This window comes from Rattus rattus, chromosome 9, assembly GCF_011064425.1.
Source record: "Rattus rattus isolate New Zealand chromosome 9, Rrattus_CSIRO_v1, whole genome shotgun sequence".
In the NCBI taxonomy this organism is placed as follows: Eukaryota; Metazoa; Chordata; class Mammalia; order Rodentia; family Muridae; genus Rattus; species Rattus rattus.
Window position 1 is genome coordinate 73,786,697 of NC_046162.1, and position 23,466 is coordinate 73,810,162.

General features: G+C 49.1%; 1 protein-coding gene across 1 annotated transcript in view; it reads right to left on the reverse strand.

The window, feature by feature from the left end:
* The window catches only part of Mrc2 (mannose receptor C type 2), a 61,079-nt gene extending 45,864 nt beyond the window's left edge, over positions 1–15,215 (reverse strand). The window contains exon 1 of the mRNA XM_032913619.1: positions 15,101–15,215. Within this exon, the coding sequence (XP_032769510.1) occupies positions 15,101–15,215 (115 nt within the window). The remainder of the gene's footprint in view (positions 1–15,100) is intronic.
* Positions 15,216–23,466: the final 8,251 nt, after the last annotated feature.

Here is a 23,466-nt window from a genome sequence, read left to right on the forward strand (position 1 = left end):
AGAGCTAGGATTAACGGTGTGTGCCATCACACCCAGCCGTTCAAATACTTCTCTTCCCCAATGTTCTTCGATGCCTTTTCCTAATTTTGCTCCCCATAGCATTTATAAAAAAACACAGAAAACACTGCCCTCACAGCTTCACCGTCCTCCTGACCTTGATTTCTTTTTCTCTTTGTTTCCTTCTTTTTCTTTTCTAAGATAGGGTTTCTCTGTGTAACCCTGGCTGACCAGGAACTTGTTCTGTAGACCAGGCTAACTTCACACTCAGAAGAGACCTACCTGCCTTTGCCTGTTGGGATCAAAGGCGTGCACCATGGCCTGGGATATTAATTTAAAAATAATGGCGTTGGTGAGTGGAAGGCGTGGCTCGGTGGGCATAGGCGCTTAATGTGAGAGCCTTGTGACCTGATTTTGAAGCCGTGTAAATACACAAATAAATGTAAAAAACACGTTTTTGAAATAGGCGTGTGTGGAGAAGCTGTCCTGACTGAAGTAGCTTTGCTGTCCCTCACTCACGTGCTGTTAAAGACTGTTCCGTGTCTGGTGCTGGGATCAGAGAACTGCTACCCTTCCCCACAGAACATTAAGGCGATGCAGATGTTGACAATCAGAAGATTAAAAGGATTGTTGAAATGTTTTTGAAATGGAGGGCAGAGACGCAGTTAAGAGGTTGAGAGCCACATTCCCCTTGCAGAGGTCTTGAGTTCAAGTCCCAGCACCTCACCAGGCAGCTCACATGTATTTGAGTGGTTTTCCTGTAATTATGACAGCATAGCACATGTGTTCCTGGTGTCTGAAGCGGTCAGAAGAGAGCATCAGATCCCCTGAAACTGTTATGGATGGCAGTTAGCCACCATGTGGGTGTGAGAATTGAACCCAGGTCCTCTGCAAGCTTACCTGCCCAGCTATCTCTTTTGTTCCTTGCAAGCTTCTGAATACTGAAAGGAGAATGAGAGACCAGACCAACTCCATCTTGGGTGCAGGGTCCATCTTAGAACACCCGATCTAAGGCTGAGTTAACCACCAGGCCTGAACCTAGCATTGGTTTCCAGGTCACTCCCTAGCAACCACCAATCAGGAGGAAAGCAGAAGTCACAGTTGTACCTAAAGATATTTACTTATGAAAGTCTATGGTTTGTCTTCCAGCACCAGCCAATCCTTTTAAAGGGCAACAAATACCGTAATAGCCCCTGCCCCAATCGCTGGAAACCCCCTCGCTGGTTTGCTTGACTCTATAAAAGCTTGAGACTGGACTCAGGGCTTCCCCCTCCTGTCCTGCTGTGTCAGTGACGATGGCGTGGCCCGAGCTGGAGCTTGAATAAAGACCCTAGTGTGATGGCATTGGAACCGGCTCCTTGGTGGTCTTTTGAGGTTTGTGAAAAGGGAAGAACCAACTCCACAAAGTTGTCCTCCAATGCCCACCTTGGTATTGTTCCATCTGTGTGGTGTGCGTGTGTATTCATGCACATGTGCATACAGATGTGTGTGTGTGTGTGTGTGTGTGTGTGTGTGTGTGATGTATACATGCATGGGAATATGTAGACCAGAGGTGGAGGTCTTTCCGGATCATTCTCTACCTTCTATGTTGAGGCACAGCTTCTCCCTTGAACTCAGAGCTCACTGATTTAGCTAATCTAACTAGCCATCTTGCTCTGGGGTCCAGCTGTCTCTGCCTTCCAAGAGGGCTGCAACACCTGCCCAGCATTTCCAGATCTCCACGTTCTTATTACTCCTGAAATATGTATGTGATTTGGACAGATTTTTTTTTTCCATTTTGTTCAAAGTTGGTTAACTGCAGCCCTGAAGGTCTGCGCTGAAGGCCTAGAGAGGGAACCAAACTTGAGACCCAATTGCTTCTTATGAATGGTATTAATGAGGTCAAAGTGGGTGTAATGACACAGACCTGCAATCCCAGACACTTAAAAAGACACACAGAGGCAGGAGGATTGTGAGCCTGGGGCCAACTTGAGCTATATAGTCAGAGCCTGGTCCCCAAAGTGGGGGATGGGCAATGGTGTAGGGGGAGACGTGAAGAAACAGATGCTTTCCAGGAAAAAAAGAATGTAAGCTGGACATGGGAGCCCACACCTTTCATTCCAGTACCCAGGAGACCCTCATAGGTGGATCTCTGTGAATTCAAGACCAGCTCGGTCTACATGAAGACTGCCGGGCCAGCCAGGGCTACATAGTGAAACCTGTCTCAAACACAAACAAACAAAAACAACCTCATAAAACATTGAAGTAGACAGCAAATGGGAGAAATCCACGAGCAGCCATGAGAAAAACAGACTCCGGTTCCAGGAAGTCCAATGCTATCATCTTCTGACCCCTGCAGACATCCAGCAGGTACACAGCGCCATGCGCATATGCAGGTGGAAATACTAAGCTGCATAGTCAGATACAATAAAATGAAAATGAAATATAATATAATAAAATGAAATGAAAAATTTTAAATAAGGGGCATAGTCTGGGAGCAGCTCAAGTTCTGGCTGGCTCCGTAGAGCCATGTGCTGCACATTTGGACCTGACACGTGAATGAATTAGGGGCAGAAAGGAAGAGCTGTTGGGAATCTTGGATCATGTGACCGCACAGTTGGCAGAATGGCAGCTGCCACCCTTTGACCTAAAATGCAGATGTGTTTAAGGAAAAACCCTTCCATAGCAATCACGGCTCCTAAATAACATGTAATTCAGTTTAGTGTGCGAGACACTGTTAAATTTGGGTGGCGTTTTATTACCTTATCTCCCCTAAATACCCATATGATTACACATATGTAGGGACATAATATACAAGTATAAACCACACGTTCTAGACTCTTGGTTCTATTTCATTCTTCATTCAAAGTACTGCCTTCTAAAATACTTGTGTGTGTGTGTGTGTGTGTGTGTGTGTGTGTGTAAGTCAAACCATTTTTATACCAAAATTTGGGCTTCAGAGCCATAGGAAAAGGCAAGGCAGATAACCCGAATTCGACCCTCAGACACCACATGGCGGAAGGCGGGGACGGACTTCAACAAGCTGCCCTCTGACCTCATGCTTGTGTGGCATGGCTGTCTATCATGCCTACATATACATTGAATATATATGTATATATATATATATATATATATATATATGCTAAATACCTTCCGGTGCGATCGATACACCATATATCACTTATTCCTTAGCTATTACTTCATAAAAATCATCATTATTATTATTATTATTATTATTATTATTATTATTATTATTATTATTATTATTTTAGACAGGGCCTCAATATGTAGCCCTGGCTTACCTGTAGTCGGGTCGGCCAGCTTTAAATTGAATAAATTGGCCCACCTCTGCCTCAGCCTCCAAAGTGCTGGGATCAAAGCTGTGTGTATTACACCTGATTTAATAAGTATAATTTCTTTGTTTTAGAAAAACAAGTACTTTCTTTAAAAAAGATTTATTTATTTATTCTATGTAAGTACACTGTAGCTGTCTTCAGGCAACACCAGAAGAGGGCATCAGATCCCATTACAGATGGCTGTGCGCCACCAGGTGGTTACTGGGAATTGAACTCAGGACCTCTGGAAGAGCAGTGGATGCTCTTAACCGCTGAGCCATCCCTCCAGCCCAAGTACAACTCCTTAATCATAAATGCTACGTTGAACTGACTTGTGACGCCCAACTTAAGATTTCAATTTTAATACAGTAAAAGACACTCGTTGAATTTTGACTTTTCATGTTTTCCTGGTGGGCAGCGTGTGATCTGGTTCTCTGTCCACGCTAGGTAGCAGTGGTGAAACATAGCTCTCTCCGTATCCACCAAAGAGACAACCAGTGCTTTACAGACTGCACGGCTCAGCTGTGACATCGGTCAGAGACAATATTAAGTGCTTTCTCCAACGTTTAACTTTTGCTGAGTATTACTGTGGTGGTCCTTGTTGAAACCATCTTGAGACGTACAGACAGACAGGGTCTTGTTCACCCTAGACTAGCCCCAGACTAGCAGCAGGAGATGCCCTTGGGCGGCTGACTCACTCGTCTCCACCTCCCAGGTACTGGGATTACAGCAGTGCATGCTGGGAAGGCGCTCTCCTGAGGTACTGAACCTTTGCTTTGTGAGTGCTAGTCGTTCTCCGTAGGTTTACGGGCACTGTTTGGCTTTTGTTTGTTCACTGACTCGTATGCGTGTGAGCGACTGAACTGATTACATTTTTCACGGTCTTCCCCCGCTGTGATCTCAGGAACCTCAGCAGCGCTAGAAGCTGCCCGTTAGGTTACAAATAGTTGCCTCGCGTCCTACAGAAATCTCTTATTCATTGTTCTTCTGGGCTTTATTTAAAGGCAGACCCATGCTCTGGTTCTTCCCCACGCTTGTTAGTACGGAAACACAGATTATCCGTTCTGCCTACTTTTCCGAGTTGGTTTTCAGTGTTTGATAGAGGTGGGGTCATATGTACGGTTCAGCATCTGGGTTAGCACGTTCCAGTTTCACTCACACCACTGCAGGAAGCTGTGGGCTGTTCATTCACTGCTGTGCACTGTGATACCCGGCTGTGTGAAGTTCCGAGCCACCCAGTCTATCGTTGAGGGCTACTTGGGGAGTTTTCACTGCAGGCTAATAGTTTGGGCTCTTTGATTGTTTGTTCTGAGACAGGGTTTCTCTGTGTCTCTCTGGCTGTCCTGAAACTCGCTCTGTAGACCAGGCTGACCTTGAACTCCCAGAGATCTGCTTGCCTCTACGTCCCAAGCGCCACCGCCTTACTAGGTTGGAGTTTTAAGAATACTGCAGCTATAAGGCCCTGGGGTTCGGGTCCCCAGCTTCTGCTTTTTTTTTTTTTTTTTTTTTTTTTTTTTTAAATAACTGAAATTTAAATCCCGTATGTTATCTACAAGAAACACTAAGGAACAGGTGACTGGCCAGTGGAGTGGTACGAGGCGCCTGAAGAGAGTCTGTGCCATCAGTCAGCGTCACACAAAACAAGGGAACATACTGTCACCAGAGTGACACGCATCCATGCAGCTTTCCCCACAATAATGTTTAGGATGTATCCAGTAATGGGTTGAGTGGCGTAGACAAGACAGCTGACCCAGAACTCTCAGGAGTACTGCACCAGGACAAAGAGAAGAGCCAAGCAACAGCGCCAGTAAAAGGACACAGAAGAAAAGGACAGCTACAGAAGAACCAAGACATTTACACTTAAGACCGAAGGCCCTTTCCAAAAAAAAAAAAAAAAAAAAAAAAAAAAAAAAGAAAAAAAAAACCATTAACGGGGCTGGGGACATGATTCAGTTGGTAGAGTGCTTATCTAACACAAGGCCCTGGGGTTGGTCTCCAGGGGCGCATGCCGGTAACTGGAGGATTGAAGGTCATCCCAACAGGTTTTGAGGCCAGCCTGGGCTACATGGGAGCCAATCTCAAAACAATACCTTACTGGGATGCAGAGGATTACTGTGAATTCAAGGCCATCTTAGACCGAATGGTGAATTCAGCCTCTATAGCAAGACCCAGTCTGGAAACAAAGGGGAAGGGAGGAAGGGAGGAAGAAATGAACAGAAGGAGAAAAAGAAAAAGTATTAGTGGGAGCTTTGTGTGGTGACAAATGCCTACTATCTGAGAAGGGAGGTAGGAGGATGGGAACTTTGAAGCCAGCCAGGTTACACAGTGAGATGAGACCTCATGCCAAACCAACCAAACGGATAAAAGTCGGGTGGGGTGGCATGAACCCTTAATCTCAGCATTCGGGAAGCAGAGGCTGTGAGTTCCCGAGTTCCAGATCAGCCAAGGCTACATAGAAAGGCTTAAAAAAATAAAAACAGGGGCTGGAGAAATGGCTCAGAGGTTAAGGGCACTCGCTGCTCTTCCAGAGGTCCTGAGTTCAAATCCCAGAAACCACATGGTGGCTCACAACCATCTGTAATGGGATCCGATGCCCTCTTCTGGTGTGTCTGAAGACTGCAACAGTGCACTCATATAATAAATAAATAAATCTTTTTAAAAAAAATAAGTAAAAAAATAAAAACAAACGAACAAAAGTAACACAACACACGCATTAATGGGACAACTGGAAAATCCAAACATGAACTACATGCACACTAAAAAACAAAACAAACAAACCAAAAAACCCCCAAAAACCAAAAACAACAAAACATCTCTCCCATCAATCAGTAATTAAGAAAATGCCCTAAAGCAGTGGCTCTCAACCTTCCTAATGCTGCAACCCTTTAATACACTTTCTTATGCTGCGGGGACCCCCAACCATAAAGCTATTTTGTTGCTACTTCATAACTGTAAATTTACCTGTTGCGAATCATAAAATGTAAATATCTAACATGCAGGATGTCTAATATGTGACCCCAAAGTGTTGAGAGCCACAGGTTTACAACCACTGCCCTTCATGCTTGTCTGGATCTTACGGAGGCATTTTCCTGTGGGGCTCCTTCCTCTCGGTAACGTTAGCTTGTGTCAAGTTGACGAAACTATCTAGTGTAGATATTTTCATGTGTAACCACAACCTGAGAAATAGTACGTCCTTTGGATCCTCCTTTGCAAGCTGCTGCATGAAATGGGAACTCATTCATTCACACAGAACCAATTTTGTGTGTGTTTACTCTCTAATACACTATCTGCATTTTTCTATGGATTTTAGAGGTGTCTCTTAGCTACCAGGCAGGTGTTCATGTTCCTACTAGAGATCTCGGAGCAGTGTGATACCTTTCTTTTTCTTTTCTTTTCTTTCTTTTCTTTCTTCTTTCTTTCCTCCTTCCTTCCTTTCTTCCCCTTCCTCCCCCTCCTCCCCCCCCTCCTCCCCACCTGCGTGCTGGGGTTAAAGGCAGTGCCACCACTGCCCAGCTACTTCTCTTTTTCTTTGAATGAAATGCACTTTATAAATCTCACATAAGGGTTGGAGAGATGGCTCAGTGGTTAAGAGCACTGTCTGCTCTTCCAGAGGTCCTGAGTTCAATGCCCAGCAACCACATGGTGGCCCATAACCATCCGGAATGGGATCCGATGCCCTCTTCTTGTATGTCTAAAGTCAGCAACACTGTACTCACAACATACATAAAATAAATAAATAAATCTTAAAAAAAATAAACCTCACATAAAAATAGAACTAGTGAACATCTGACTGTTTTGGGTGTGTGCACGCAGGTGTGTGTACGAACATGTATGTGTACATTTACAAACCAGATTCATATTGCGTCTTCCTCAATAGCTTTCTTCCTGGGTCCTCTGCAACAGCAGTCAGTAGCACTGAGCCATCTTTCCAGCTCCAAGAGCCAATTGAATTTCTCATTGCCTTTGCACCTTCTACATGACAGCGCATCATCTGAATTTCTTCAGGAATGATTAGCTGCAAACTGAAATTAAATTTCCTTTTTCTTTTTTTGGTGCGAGGTGCAGAGCCCGGGGGTTGAACCCAGGGCCTTTCATACACTAACCATGTCCCCCACCACTGAACTGCTGGCCCCTAGCGTTTTCTCATTGTAAAGTCCAGTTATCCCAACTGCATTTAAAAGTAAAAAGCTCATTTCCTATCTAAGTGCTGTTTCTGGTGTGCCTGACATTACATTTTTACAACAGCTTAAAGCTCTAAATTCTGGGGATTACCCTCCTCCATTGGACTTTCTACTGTTGACTTAGCCCGATGCCATCTGTTTTTCATGATCATGACATCATCTAAAACGTCCCTTATTGTCTTTGGAACACTTGTCTGCTTGCTTTCATTGTTTCCAACTCAATAAATATTTCCTAAATGCCACCGTGTCCCAGGCATTGAACCCGTGCAAGGATTAAAGAGCTGGGATGTAGCTCCCAGGCAGAAGTATAAGCTTAGAATGCTCGAGGCCCTCAGAGACTCCCAGGAACACGGCCCCACACTGTCCCCCAACCAAACACCCTGCTGAGAGAGGCAGGAGAGAACTAGCCACACAAAGGCTGGGGAAGGTGGCAGCTGGAAATGTCAGAGGCTCTAGAGGCTTCTTGCTGAAGGCTGTGTCCAGCCTGGGGCATGCATGCTCAGGTATGAGCTAGGTGGAGAGACAGATCTGCAGGAAGCTGGTGTCATGGATGCTGAGGAAAGCAACTAGGTTTGTGGGCAGCACGGCACACTCCGTGGCTGCAAAATGCTCCCATAGGTGCCAAGCACCTATGGTTAAGGAAGTGAAACCATGCAGAAGTGAGTGTGGTAAACAAGGACCTGAGGTAGGCAGAGCCACTAAGTGTGGGGTGACCCCCTCCCCAATGTGGTTTACACGTACTTTTAGAAAGTCATTTGGTTTTGAGGTGCATCTAGGCTTTTAGTGGAACCAAAAGCAAAGGATCCTGGGGCTTTGGACATGGCTCAGTGAGTAAAGAGCTTGCTGCCCAAGCTGGGGATCCAAGTTTGGACACCTGATGCCCATGTAAAAAGCTGGCTGTGGAGTGGTGGTACACTCGCCATCCAGAGCGCCATCCAGAGCGGGGAGGGACAGGGCGGGGACACTGGTCAGCTAGACTAGCCAATGGTTAACTGCAGGTTCAGTGAGAGACACTGCCTCGAAAAGTAAGGCAGAGCATGGCCTTAAAACCCTGCACCCCAAAAGCAGAGACAGGGGCATTTCTGTGATTTTGTGGCCAGTCTGTTCTACAGAGTGAGTTTCAGGATGGTCAGGGCTGCACAGAAAAACCTTGTTTGAAAAGCCAAACCCACAACCAACCCACCAAAACTCTCACTTTACCCCTTCTTAAAGTGGCTTTAGTTACTTTTACTTTATGTGGATGAGTGCCTGCCTGCATGTATGTGTGTATGTGTGGGTACCACATGGGCGTCTGGCACCCATGGAAGCCTGAAAGGGACTTTGGATGCCCCTGGAAACTGGCGTTACAGATGGCTGTGAGTCACCTGACATGGGTGCTGGAAACCACACCTGGATGCTCTACAGGGAGCAGTGAGTGCCTTTAAACGTGTTGAGCCATCTCTCCAGCCCAGGGCAGAGGGTGTTGAGGACTGTGCTGTCATTTAAGCCCCTTGATATTCTTGGGTTTCCTTTCTTCTTTTTTGTTTGTTTGTTTTGTATTAGTATAGAATATACAATTCAGGGCATGGGGAGGGGAGTTAAGAGGGTAGTAGAGAAAGGCTGAGAGATAGAGAGAGGGAGGGAGGGAGAGTGAGAGAGAGAGGGAGGGAAGGAGGGAGAGGGAGAGCAAGAGAGAGAGAGAGAGAGAGAGAGAGAGAGAGAGAGAGAGAGAGAGAAGTAGAGTCCAGCCATGAGCATGTGGAGAGAGGGGGAGAAGGGAATGGGGAGTGAAGGGACAAAAGGGTAAGAGGATAAGAGAGTAGGAGTGGGTTTTCTTTCTTATTAGTAATAAAAACAGCAGTAACTTAGGATACCAATGGCATAGGGTGTGTATCTCAGACATCCGTTATCTGACTCGTGTGTGACTCTCATGCAACACCCTACGAGGTGGAGTACTCTTCTGCTTGCCTGCCAAAGGAACACAGCAGCGCCTGAGCTCACACCGCCTTCCAATTAATTCTTGTCTCGAGGATTCTTCTCCATTACTAAGTCCGGAGGATTGAGGGAGAAAGGACACACGCTAGACCACACCCACTCCCTGCCTCAGTCTATAAGAGACCACACCAATGACCCTTTCAAACACCCCTCAGGGGTCAGAGAAAGCTGGCTTAGAGTTTCCCTCTAGAAACTACATGGCTTGAACTTAAACTGTTCGGCAAGGCTCATGTGTTACAGTCTTATGGGCGTTGGGGAATTGCTAAGACACGAGGTCCCAAACCTAATCAATGGATTGATTCTTGCTGAATCCACCCTCCCGATAACCTATTGGAAGCAGAGTCTTGCTGAAGGAAGTTGCCCCTTGTCCTGGCTCTCTTCTCTCTGCTTTTCCAGCTGTCACGAGGTTGGTAGTTTTCCATCAGGTCCTCCACCCTGACTTTTGACCTTGCCTCAGATTCAAAACAACTAGACCATGGGACCACAGGTTGGTCCCCTGAAACTGCTGGCCAAAGTAACGTCCCCCTTTTTGTGTCAGGTGTTTATCACGGCGATAAAAAGACCAACACAATCATCGCGGGTACAACATTTCGACGCGCTTCCTGAGAAATCCAAGAGGCGTGGCCTTTCGCTGTTCTAAGGTGTATCGTTGTGGATGAGGACTAGCCTTCCCTCCTAGGTATTCTTAAGATACTAGAGTCTTGAAGGGAAGCTCAGGAGAAGCCCGGAAGGCCAAGGAAAGGAAGGACCTACTTGGTAGAAGGTACAGTAAGCAAAGGTCTGGTAGTGGGAAGGACTCAGGGAGTGTGGAGCAGAGCATGCTGGGAAGGTGATAGAGGAGGCTTGGGGCCAAGACGCTGGAGAGCAGCTAAGGTTTCACAGCTGTCTCCTGGAGGTGTACCACACAGCCAGAGGGACCAAAGTGGGCGGAGGCCGTCAGAAAGCACGGGTCAAGTCAGTGCGGGGTCTGCACTTTTATTTTTTTAGTATAATTTAATATTTAGGAGTATGGGTGCTTTGTCTTATGTGTATGTCTGTGTACCATGTGTATTCCTGGTGTCCTAAGAGGCGTTAGATTCCCGGGACTGAAGCTACAGACGGTTGCAAGCTGCCATGTGCGTGATGGGAATCAAAACCAAGTCCCGCTAACCACAGGGCATCTCTCCAGCTCCGAGGATCTGTACTCCGAAGGTATAGAGAGAGGAGGGTGGCCCTAAGACTAAGCGTAGATGGGAACCAACAATTAGGGCTCCCGCTGCAACCCACGGTGTGCCTGCCGTCAGGAGGAAGCTGTCCAGTCTACTTCCTGGGCGGTTGGAGCTGGCTGTCCCCAGCATTTCCTGGGCCATAGATGTCACTGTGCAGCTCCTCTAGCCTTCTGAAGAGTGACTAGAATCTACAGAGCTCAGGGTGACTTCTAAGAGCGGTGCCGCCATTCCAGTGGCTCATCCCACCCAGATTTATAGGACTCTCCTCATCTTGTGAAGGACTAAAAAGACACTTTTCCTGTCAGTGACACTGAAGCCCCCCAAATCCAGGGAGACCACCATGGAGGTGCAGGGCAGGGAGTTAGACTTAAAGGAAGAATGTCTGTCTGCCTGCCTGCCTGCCTGCCTGCCTGCCTACCTATGTATCTATCTATGTATCTGGTTTTGCAGGACAGGGTTTCTCTCTGTAGCCCTGTCTGTCCTCACTAAGGTCTGCCTGCCTCTGCCTCCAGAGTGCAGGGATTAAATATGTGCGCGCTGCCTGCCGCTGCCACCACCACCGCTCAGCCTGGAGGAACAGGTCTTAGTCATCTTGATCTTGTCACTGTACAGCGTCGGGAAACATGAGGAGTGGATGAACAATTGGCTATGTGAATGAAATCCCACCTCCGTGAACTGGGGTGCCCAGCTGCAGCTTCTTCAGGCTTTCGGCAATTATTGACCAAGGCCTCTTTGGAGGGGAACATCCTAGGGGCCCAAGGGCAGGAGGAGGAGACTTAGTCTCTGCCTCTGGGCCCCATGGAGACGTATGAGAACCAAGCACTCCAATAACTGACAACAGAGAACTCCCCTCTTCTTCACTGTCAGGACACGTGGGTGGGTGTTCTGTTTGGGTATAAGAGCGTGGTCTTCAGTACACTGCTTGGAGTTAGTCTTTTGATTAGATCATAAGGGCTTTAACCTAATGGATGAACTGCTCCAGTGACCGGGTCTTAATGGCATTATTGGGCAACCAGGAAGTAGGGTCTGGTTGGAAGAAGGAGGACGCTGGAAACTTGTCTTTGAAGTATATACCTTGTCCTTTGTGCTTCTCTGTCTTCCTGGCTGCCTTCCTTTGCAGCCATGACCCTTTTGTTATGCTTCTGCCTCCTCAGGCTTAGGGCAATAAAACCAGCTGACTTCAGGCTGAAGTCTCTAAGTCGAGAGCCAAAGTAAACCCCTCTTCCCCTAGGTTGTTTAGATGAGGCAACTGAGTCAGTGACAAGCACGCTAACACACAGGGTACTGTGGGCTTGGGGTCCCAGGCAATGCTCCTGCTTTCTGCAGTGCTTCTGTTTGGTGCTGCGAGGTTTAGACGCTCTGGCCGCACCTGCAATGGAGTCCTGTTCACTGCTCTCGAGTGGTGTGGTCTTAACAAACCAAGAGCAGCTCTAACATTTGACTCCCAGGGGCTGAGATGAGATCCTCCCAGGGATAGGAGATTTGAGGAACCATCACCGAAGAAACAAGGAAGGGCGTTTACTGCTGTTACTTTGTCCCAAGCCTATGCTCAAAGTAGGATTGAATGAGAAGACCCTAAGAAGCTCAGAGCTTTTTGGCTCAATCCCACAGTCACAGCAACTTGTGGGCCTCGGACCATTGGGACCAAATCCTGCTCCCTTGTGTGCAACCTTTGCCTTGCCCAGGTGAACTCAGAATAGAAGAGAAACCTCAGCATGAAGCACAGCGACCCTGGAGGGGCACAGAGACCCTGGAGGAGCACGGAGACCCTGGAGGAGCACGGCGATCCTGGCAGCTTGCCTGAGCCAGGTAGGTGGCGTTTTATTGAGGAGGACAGTGCTCAGGTCTTTTCGCCTGGTCAGGAGCTGGGTAAACAGGCAGTGGTTTGTCCAATTACTCCGGCAGCAGGGATAGAACCTGACACTTCTCAGAGGGAATGCCAGCCATCTTTGTATGACTTTTAGACAGAAGTCCTTCCCCGCAGGAGGACTGCCCAAGGTTTCCTCATTGCCCCACCTCGACAGCAGATCCCTCTATTCTAACCCACAGCTCACTTTTGTGCTAGGAAACCTGCAGCACCTTAGAGCGCCACACCCAACCCACAGGTGGCATCCTCAAGGCGGCCTTCCGGGCATCTGGCCAGTGTCCTTCTCCTTTTCCTTCAGAGACCCAGGACACTTCTACAAAATATTCAGGGGGCACTGCCATCACCATCCTGACCTGCTTACCCTTCAGCCCTTCCTGCTCTCTCCTCCCTGGACCACATGTTTGCCTCTATTTCTGGTCATTTACCGTCCTTGGTTTCTCCTGAGAGACGCATCCTAACTCTTCTGAAGCACTTGGCTCGGTGCTGTGCACATGGAGAGTAGACCAGCAACACAGCAAAAGCACGTTTTATGGAGTCACGGAAGAAGCAAAGAATTCTGGCGTCCTACGTTAGGAATTCCTTCAGTCCTTTCACCTCTGATCCCCAAGAAGAGCTGCCATTCTTCATCCAGAGCCCACTGGGCTTCCTGCTGGTAATCAGGAAGCTGCCAGTCCCCCCAACCCCCATCCTCCCTACACCTCCCACAAGCACTTCTTTCTAGAGCCAAGGTTCCCCATGCCAGTGACATCTACCCAGTTCTTGCCTCTCACGTCAGGTCCTAACCCAGCTTCCCAGCCAGATAAGGGACCCATGGAAGTTGGCAGGGTATGGGTGGGAGAACCCAAGGCCAAGGGGTCAGTGTCATGTTTGTTCAGTGACAGCGAAGTTGTGGGATTTTTACCCTGCTGTGCTTTAGTGAAGGTCCCTCAGTCCACAGATGTGTAAGTCCAGGCCGGGCCTCCTCAGGGCTGGGGTGGGTGATCCAGGCCACACAACAGACAGTCTGAGAGAGTAGGGAGACCAGGAAGCACAGGGACACAGAAAGCCTCCTTTTCCTCCCCAACTGGGCCTCTCATCAGGCATCTCCACCCCCTGTCAAAAGCTCCCTGGGGGAAAAGACCAAGTCAGCACTCTGGCCCAGCTCTTTCCCAGGGCCTGGCTTTAAAACCCAAGCTATGTCTCTTAGTCTCTTAGAATTGGCCATCCCTTCCCTCCTCCCTCGCATCCTCTCTCTACAGAGGAAGGAGTAAGACTCTGGCAGGAACGCCCGGAGGAAAGGGACAGGCAGGCTGTGTGCTCCCAAGCTGCAAGGCTCTCTGGCTTGCTTCTTGTCTATGCAGGCTTCAGGTCTAGGTGGGAGGGAAGGTCGGTGGAGCCTCTTATGTGACTGTGGGTCACCATGACCCTACCTTTCCCCTCAGCAAATGCCCACAGCACACCAGGCCACGGTAAAGGCCTCAGACTCTTCTGGGGGCCCTCTAGTCCTAGTACAAAGCTGCAGCTGCGGCTCCGTCCCTTTCCACTCACTCAGCCCCCGATTAAACATAAAAAGGGGACGTGGAGGTAGCACTCGGCACAGTTTTAAAAATTCCGAGCGCCCCCATCCCCCAAGATCTACCCCATTAATGTTTATCAGTGTTGAGCTTTTTGGCGAGGGACTTGTCTGAACTCACATTTCAGTTAGTTCAAAAAAATACAAAAACAAAAAAGAAAAGAGAACAACAACAAAAATATACAGAAAAGAGAAGGGTATAGTTTTGGGGGTTTGTGTGGTTGGTTTTCTGTGGGTTGTTGGTTTTGCATCTTTAGAAACTCTTTTGCATCAAAGATTGTCCACTTTGGAGAAGTGCCAGTTTGGCCAGAATTGACCACACAAAGTGAGGAAACGAACACGAACGAACACACACACACACACACACATACACACACACGAACACACAGACGCACACACAGACGCACACGCGCTCGGTCCTCCTGGCACAAAACTGTTCCACAGGGTTCCGATCGAACGGTGCAAAAGTCCTCTGCTACAAGCTGTCCTTGAAGACCAAGTAAGAAAACAAAAAGACCCCACTGCCAGACACTGAACAGACGATTGACCCCTCACGTACAGACTAAGAAACAATGCGCCTCTGGCTCTCCGGTTGTATCTCAAGGTACCCAGACCAGCGCCGGGAGGGCGCCGGGGGTCCTGGTGACCGAGACACGAGTAGTCACCAGCCCTCCCTCTCCCTCCCAGGCCGCGGTGCCTCAGCTCCCCTCCCCCGCCGCCTGCCACATCTGGTTCCACTCAGGTCCTCCCCCACCTCCAGGCGCGCTCCTCCTCCCATCCCCTCCCTAGCTCCCAGAAAAGTGGAGACGAATTTTAAAAACCCAGTCACACACACACACACACGCACGCGCACACGTACACACACACACACTCACACACACACACACACACACACACCCCACTTCTCCAGAAAAGATGGGAATGAGGAAAAAAAGGAGGGAAAAGTCAAGAGGCCCCACTCCCCGGCGGGCCGGCCCCCGAAGTTGGCCAAGTTGGCAGCGCCTTACCCAGGAGGGCGGCGGCGGAGTCTGCCGGGTGGCCAAGACGCAGTCCCCCGAGAAGTAAGACGCAGCGCAGCAGGTGACGAGGCCAGGGCGCCGGGGCAGGTCGGATGGGTCCCATCCCTGCGACGCTCGGAGGACGCTCGGACCGAGGGCGCACGGCGTGGCTGCGTGCAGAGACAGCCCTAGCGCTGGGCTGGGATGACCGCCGACAAGGGGATCGCATCCTTCTCTGGGTCCGGACGAAGTGATGCCTCCCGGAGAGGAGGGAGGAGGCAGGCCCCGCGGAGGGAGGGCAGAGGGAGGAGCGCAGAACCCTGGAGGAGGGTTTGAGGGGCAGAGGGGAAGGGAAGCGGGCAGCGTGGGAGGGGAAGGAGGAGGCGCGGGGGCGCGGGGGCGCGAGGCTGGAGACCCGGCTTCAGGGAGTGCGTGTCCGGAGGCGAAGGCTGGAGAAGAGGATCGGCGAGGTCCACAGGGACCCCAGCGTGCGCTCTTTATCTTCCCCTATTCTGCTTCTTAATTCCTTCCCGCCTTGTCTTCCCTCTCTTTTCAGCCCGGGCCTGGAGCCCCAGACGCTGCGTCACAGCTTCTCCTGCTGGCTCGAGAGGCGAAGCAACTGCAAAACTTTCTGCAGAACTTCACCGCGTGGCGAAACCTGGGCGGCTGCGAGTCCTGGCCAGCCTAGGGCGGGGATGCGCGACTGACTCAGGTGGCCAGACTTGGGCCCTCAGCATCCCCTCCATCCTGCTTCTTCTGCCAGGTTTTAGCGGCTAAGCATCCTAGGAGCCCCCTCCCCTAGTATGGTGGAGAGGAGGAGGAGCCCAGAACTCCGCCACCCGCGCGGAGGTTGGGGGAGGGGAAGGTAGCGCTCCTGTTGCTTGTGAGCAGCGCAAACAATTCTTGATCATCTTGTTTCAGCATGTGTGTGACCCTTGTGTCAGTGTCCCTGGCACAAAGAATGTAACACTTGAGCTGATAGGGGCCTCTACATCCAGAGACCTGGGACAAAAGCAGTCCACTGGATGTCCCAGAAGACCTACATCATTCCCACCAGCTGGGCTGCTGGCCGGTAGCAAAGAACAAAACGGAAATTTCATGAAGACAATCCAGTTACTTAGCATTATGCAACAGGTCAGATGGCAGCGCAGAGCACTGGACCGAGAATCTGGATTTTGGAGGGCAGCCGACACCTACCTCTGATTTCCCAAACAGTCTCGAAAGCGATGCTTGGGAACTCCGGCTGAGGAGAGCAGGGTTGAGACTTCTGGAGTCCAACAGCACAAAGCAGACTCACCTTTTCCCATCACAAGTGATCAAAACACTGTAAAGCTGTAATGTAAGTTTTATTGTTTCCTGCACTGGCCACTGCGGGCTTTTTTGGGAAATAACAGACGTGACTTTTCATGGCTCCTGCTGTAGGCAATCTTTCAGTGTCTGCAATAAAGAATCGGCTCCAGGGAGGCTCCTCCTTGGCCCTTCTGTGCTCTGCAAACTGAGATTCTTGGCTTAATACAGCCCACTGATTGCAGGTTCCCCCAAAAGAGCACCTGCAGGCCCCTGGAAAGGTTCCACTAGCCACAGCCCTGACTGTCAGCCAAGTGAACAAAGCCCCTTACCCTAAGGCTAACTCGGGCTGGGTTGCCTTTTGGCTTCTGGAAATTGTTCACAGCTTCACTGGCCCCTTGAAGCCTCTCTTCGTGGTTTGACTCGTCTTGGGATCCTAGAGTCCTGTACACACCTGACTAGGCTAGGGCTGCCTTCTCTTGGCGCCTCCCTCCATACAAGTCTTGTCCCCTATGAGAATCTGCCAGCTAGAATGAGCTGCACTTCCCTACCTGAACGGCCTAATACAGGATGCTTCTGGAATAGAATCGGATCCCTCCTCCACCGGCCAGGGTAGGTTTTGGTACTACCCAGCTGGCAGAGCAAAAGCCAACACCTTGCCATCGCTCAGGTGTGACAAGGCTCCAGCCAGTTGTCCACACAAGCCCCACTGTGTGTTTACACAATCAGTCCTCTCCTGTCCTCTCACAAAACATCATCCTGTGCCAACTGCTGGGAAAACAGACAAGCTAACACACTTGTAGTTCTGTGAGTTTCATTTGACGGGAAAAAGAAACTTTTTGCCACATTCAAAGCTGAGAAGAGCTTGCTGCTGGGGGCGGGGGTTGGGGAGGTTAGTATGAAATGCTAACAGAGTCTTGTTCAAGGCCCTCAAGCCTGTTCTAGTCAGGGCTGTTTACTATGTGCTACCTACTGGCTGTATCTGCCCAGGCCCCTGTCCATAACTACCATGGCTTAGATCTTGGGCAGAGAGCTGGGACAAAACTGGACAACTCTGCAGTGACTTCTGGCCCAGTCCTTCATCGAAAAAAGGCCCTCGGAGGCTGTTGTGGTACATGGCTGTAATTCCAGCACTTGGGAAACTGAGGCAGGAGGTCTGCCTAGCGTTCAAGGTCATCCTGGACTTTATAGTGAGTTTCAGGTCACCTGGACTATTATGTGAAACCTTGTCTCAAAATAGAGGTTGTCTCCCTATGCTTCTACAGCAAGATAGGAGGTAAAGAAGCTCGAAGGCCACACAGCCTGGCACATACAGTAGCAAACAAGGCTCTGTCTTAAATATGGAAGGTGATTGTCCTCTGACCTCCACATGCATGCCATAGCACATGCACATACACAGAAAACAAAGGACCCCGTGGCTCAGCTGTCAACGGAACTATCAGGGGTGCAGGGATATCATGAAGGCTGAGACTTGAGGTACCCAGCTTCTGTACTTTTGCATTCTTATGACAGAGGGCCAGGGCCTGTACCCGAGGCCTACTCACCATCTAGTGGTGGGACAGTTCCTAACTGACAGCCTGTTACATGCCAGGCACCTGGCTGGACGCTTGGCACTCAGTGGGGTCTCTGACCAGGTCTGGACTTGTGCTAAGATACTTCTTGCTACAGTGAAATGGGAACGGAGAATCAGCTCTTCTTCAAATGTGGACTCATTCAGCCACAGTGTGCTTGGAGGGAGAGCAATCCCGTGGAAGGAACCCACACTCTGGAGTACAGGACGAATCAGGTTCCTTCACTCATCCTCTTGGTGACCTTTGGCAGTTACTTCCACTCCTTCTCAGTTCATAGAGACTTGTAAGTGGGGCCATGATTCCCACTAGTATTAAAACTTAAACAATTACATTCAGGGACGGCACAGTACTCAATCTATTCCGGAAATAGAACATTCTCTTTATTGGTCTTTGTTGTTTGGACATCAAGGGGTCTCCCTTACTCCATGACCCTTCACGCTGCCTGCTTTGTTTCCTCCTCAGTACCCATGAGATCTGTCAGGGCTGACTAATCATGATTGAGACACTGTGTGCCCTGAGAGGAACATACAGCCTCCCCTTGTCACTGAACCTTTCCAGGTTGAACTATGTACAAAAAAACAGAATCCCAAAGTGTAACCACATCCCAAGTGTCTTCATGCCCTGTGCAGTTGGCTAGTAAATGCACATACACAGACCAGCAGAGGTCGGTGCAGATGCCCAGGGGTGGGTAAGTTGAGTCTCGGCTCCCCCATTCACTTAGTTACAAGTCCTTAACAGTTGCCGCCCCCTCTCTGTCTCAGGACTCAGATACACATATTGATGCCTTTACCCACTGTACTTAACGGTTGTTTGCCTTCTCTTCGGTCGGTGATGCAGCGAGCAGGACCACCTAGCAGGCCAGACCTACAGCAAAGCTTCAGAAAGGGGGACAGGAGACACTGGGGATGTAACTGGATGGTCAGGAGGAGGTGTGACACTTGGCTGGCTCTTGCTTGAAACAGCTAGAGAGGAGATGTGAGCCCAAAGAGGCACTGTCCCACTCCATACCCTTCCCATGCTAGAGTCTAGTCCAGTCGAGACTGTCCCACTCCATACCCTTCCCATGCTAGAGTCTAGTCCAGTCGACACTGTCCCACTCCATACCCTTCCCATGCTATAGTCCAGTCGAGACTGTCCCACTCCATACCCTTCCCATGCTAGAGTCTAGTCCAGTCGACACTGGCCCTTGCCCTTTCTACCTCTTCCTAGTTCTCACCACGCAGTCTCCCCAGTGGCTCCCCTCAGGCAGGGCACCTCTTCCCCAGCACAGAGAGGGTCCCAGAGGGACTGGGCTAAAGGGAAAAAAGCTATGCTGGAGACAGCTTCAAATTTCTACACTGGGCTCCAGGCTGTGCAGTTCTAGAGGATTTATCATTCACCTAAAGGACCATCGCTTCCCTATCCCATTACTGGCAAGTACTTGGGGGAGCACTTTGGCACTTGTCATCTCTTGGCTAACCTACCCCATCATGGACACCTGAGAATTCTGTCAGCTGTCCCTAGGTCCTTCCCCTTTCCCTGGAAGGACTCCCTGTCTGTCTCTCCCAGGTTCAGCTTGAAGTCTGTTAGTGCAAACTGCTCTTTTGACTCTCAACCTGCCTTTTAGCTCCCAGAAACTAAGAGACGGCTGCAGTCCCTTCCAGGATGGAAGAGGACAGAGTTTCTTCCCCAATCTCGGAGTCCAGACTTTGACTACCAGGAGTGTGGGACACAAACGCCTTAGAGAAGCCACAGGAATGTTGCCAGCTGTCAGCAGGGCCTCAGAGTAAGTTCAGAGCAGACAGACTCGGGACTGGGAGCCCAGGCTGCCACAGGATTCAAAATGCCTTGCTTCTCAGACATCCTTGCTGTTAACTCTGCCTAGGTCAGACACATGCTGATAATGGAGTTCAGAGAGGGGTGGGGGTTCTCCTGAGGAGACAAAGACATGAGCTGAGGAACAACCAGTTAGGTGGGACAGAATCTCCAGAACTTTCTGTCACCCAGCTGGTATGTGTCACCCTGGCTGTTCTCCAAGGCCTCCCCAACCTGGAGTACAGTGTACTCTACCTAGAATTTCTCTCCTTTCTTCTGGTTCATGCTTGGAAGATACTGGCAAGAGACCTGGACTACAGTGAGTTCCAAGTCAGCTTGTGTTAGAATGAGATCCTGTCCTAACAAGGCTGGGCCCAGTCCCTCCAACAGGGGCCCAGAAGAGGTAAAAAGAAAGTTCAAAATACTCAACTGCCCCAATCCGCTCTCAGCCTTTGGTGGAGCCTAGACCAAGAGGAGCCAAGTGGCTGTGTCCAGCTGGCCCAGTCTCCACTCCAGCCTGAAGAGGCTGGCTAGCCCTTCCCCAGCCTCCAGTGTAGCAGCAAGCCATAGTAGACTGGGCACCTGGGGAGTTCTTTCTGTTTCCCAGGAGTCTACTGGATGCAAATGCATGCAGGCTAAGTACTGAGTACTAAGTACTGAGTTCTGAGCACTGTAGGCTGGGCTGAGATGGTTGGTATGATCAGACGGTGGGTTGCCATCCATGAATCTTTTTGTTTTTTCATTCTGTTCTTGAGGTTTTTATTTTTAGCTCAGTGTAGTGGCATGTGCCTTTAATTCCTGTACTCAGGAGGCAGAAGCAGGCAGACCTCTGTGAGTTAAAGGCCAGCCTGGTCTACAAATCAAATTCCAAGACAGCTAGGGTTGCATAGTGAGGCCGTCTCAAACAAAACAAAACAAGAAATAATGGTAATTTTAATTTTTGATGTGTATGAGTGTTTTGCTTTCATGTTTATCTGTATAGGTGTGTTCTGTTTCCTGTGGAGGGCAGAAGAGGGTGTCAACACCCTGGGACTAAAGTTATAGACAACTGTGAGTCTCTATGTGGATGCTGGGAGTTAAACCTGGGTTCTATGAGAGAGCAGCCAGTGCTCTTAACTGCGGAGCCATCTCTCCAGCCCCTTTGCTTTTTGTTTTGAGACTGGGTCTCACTGTGGACTCTGGCTGGCCTGGAACTCAGAGCTCCGCCTGCCTCTGCCTCCCGAGTGCTGAGACTAAGGGTACCAGCACTGCTGGCAATTGCAGGAATCTGAAGGAGGCTGCTAGTCAGGACCTGACCTAGCTGCCCCGGCCCTCCACTCAATTCCTGACTACAGTACACACCTAATATGCTCTCGAAGGTCCTTGGTCTTCACAGGCGCTTGGCAGGCTGGACCACCTGGATTCCTCCAGCAGGCAGTGGTGTAGTTATGGTACAATTAAACAACTTGGTAGATGAAGTAAGGACAAGGATTATCACCAGAGCCCAGAGGTACCTCTCAAACATGGAGTTTCATATTCCTCATTTCATTTTCCTTTTTTAAAATTTATTTATCTGGGCTGGAGAGATGGCTCAGTGGTTAAGAGCACTGTCTGCTCTTCCAGAGGTCCTGAGTTCAATTCCCAGCAACCACATGGTGGCTTACAACCATCCGTAATGGGATCTGGTGCCCTCTTCTGGTCTGCAGGTGCATACATGCAGGCAGAAAGCTGTATGATATATACATAATAAATAAATAAATAAATGTTAAAAAAAACTTTATTTAAAAAAAATTTATTTATCTATATGAGTACACTGTAGCTGTCTTCAGATACACCAAAAGAGGGCATCGGATCCCATTACAGATGGTTGTGAGCCACCATGTGGTTGCTGGGAATTGAACTCAGGACCTCTGGAAGAGCAGTCAGTGCTCTTAACCACTGAGCTACCTCTCCAGCCGAGTTTCATATTCCTGAGCCTAGCACTTGACAGATATAGGTTTCTCCACAGATGTATCAGAGGTGTTAGAAATGTACCCATGTGGCATCTGTGGCACTGACTTTAAGTTGTAGAGTGGTGACCTGAGTCCCACACAAAGCCCTACTGTCACTTATCCCAGTTTTAAGCCTGGGCAGTTTTTTTGTCTCTCTAACACAATGGTCTGCATCTTCCCTTAACTAACAGTCAAGACAATCCCCCACAGACAAATCCACAGGTCAACTCCATCTACAGAACTCATTAAGACTTCCCATGAAGGGGCTGGAGAGACTGCTCAGCGGCACTGACTGCTCTTCCAGAGGTCCTGAGTTCAATTCCCAGCAACCACATGGTGGCTCACAACCATCTGTAATGGGATCTGATGCCCTCTTCTGTGTGTCTGAAGACAGTAACAGTGTACTCATATACATAAAATAATTCTTAAAAAATTTTTGACTCACCATTGCCAAACACGGGCACGGAACCCTCCTGTTGAGGTTGCAGGAAGCTCTAATGCAGTGCTTCTCAATCTTCCTTCTGTGTGACTGTTTATAGCAGTTCCTCATGCTGTGGTGACCCCTCCCCCACCATAAAATTATTTTCATTGCTACTTTATAACTAATTTTGCTACTGTTATGAATCATAATGTAAAATCTGATATGCATGTTATCTGGTATATGAGCCCGTGGAGAGAACCACAGGGTAAGACGGGGAGAACCACAGGGTAAGAACCACGGGGTAAGAACCACAGGGTAAGAACCAATGAGTCTGTAGACTTCGGCTGGGAGGCAGTGGTGCACACCTTAGACCCCGTCATTTGGGAGGCAGAGGCAGGTGGAGCTCTTCAGCTCAAGGCTAGCCTGGTCTACAGAGCTCCAGGACAGCAAGGACTACACAGAAAAACCCTGTCTCAAAAAGAAAAGAACAAAGCCAAACCAAAACAACAACAAAAGAGTCTGTAGACACACAGAGCCATAGCTCCTGGCTCATTTGGAAGGGCACATCTCTCTTATCTTCCAGTAGCAAAACCTTACATAGGGCACTGGCACTGGGCTAAGACGCTCAGTTCTGGCACTGTATTAGGAAAAGGGCTATACTAAAGTGTGTGTGTGCACATGTGTGTTCTGTGACCATGTCTTCTAGAGCTTTTGGTGACAGACAGCAACTAGCCATCCCATTTTTCATTGCCCCTTCCTCACCATACCACCATCAAACTTACAGCAACAAAAACCAAGGCAGAAAGATTCATTCCTATTTACCCATTACAGACAGTTTCCAGCAATGGGCCAGGAAAAACTATGTCTTCCAAATCTATGTGTGTCTATGTGTTCAGGTGAGCATGCATACACACATGTATATGCATAAATGGAACCCTGTGTGCGGAACCCAGGTCAGCATCAGGTATCTTCTTCAATTGCTCTCCAACTTTTATTTTAGCCCTGGCTTAGCTAAAACTCAAGCTGGCCTTGAACTCAGAGACTGACCTATCTCTGCCTTCTAAGTGCTGGGATTCTAGGCTACATGGGTGCTAGGAATCTAAACTCAGGTCCTCATGTTTGCCTCCGAAGCACTTTACCAACCAAGGCACCTCCTCAGGCCCTGTCACCTCCTAATCCATATGCAAGATAACAAGTTTGGTGGAGCAATTTTGTAATCCTAGTACTTTGGAGGCTAAAGCAGGACTAGGTTCCAGGTCAACCTAGGCTACACAGTAAGTTTCAGAACAGCCTGGGCTACATCCTAAGAACCCATGTTTAAAAAACAACACA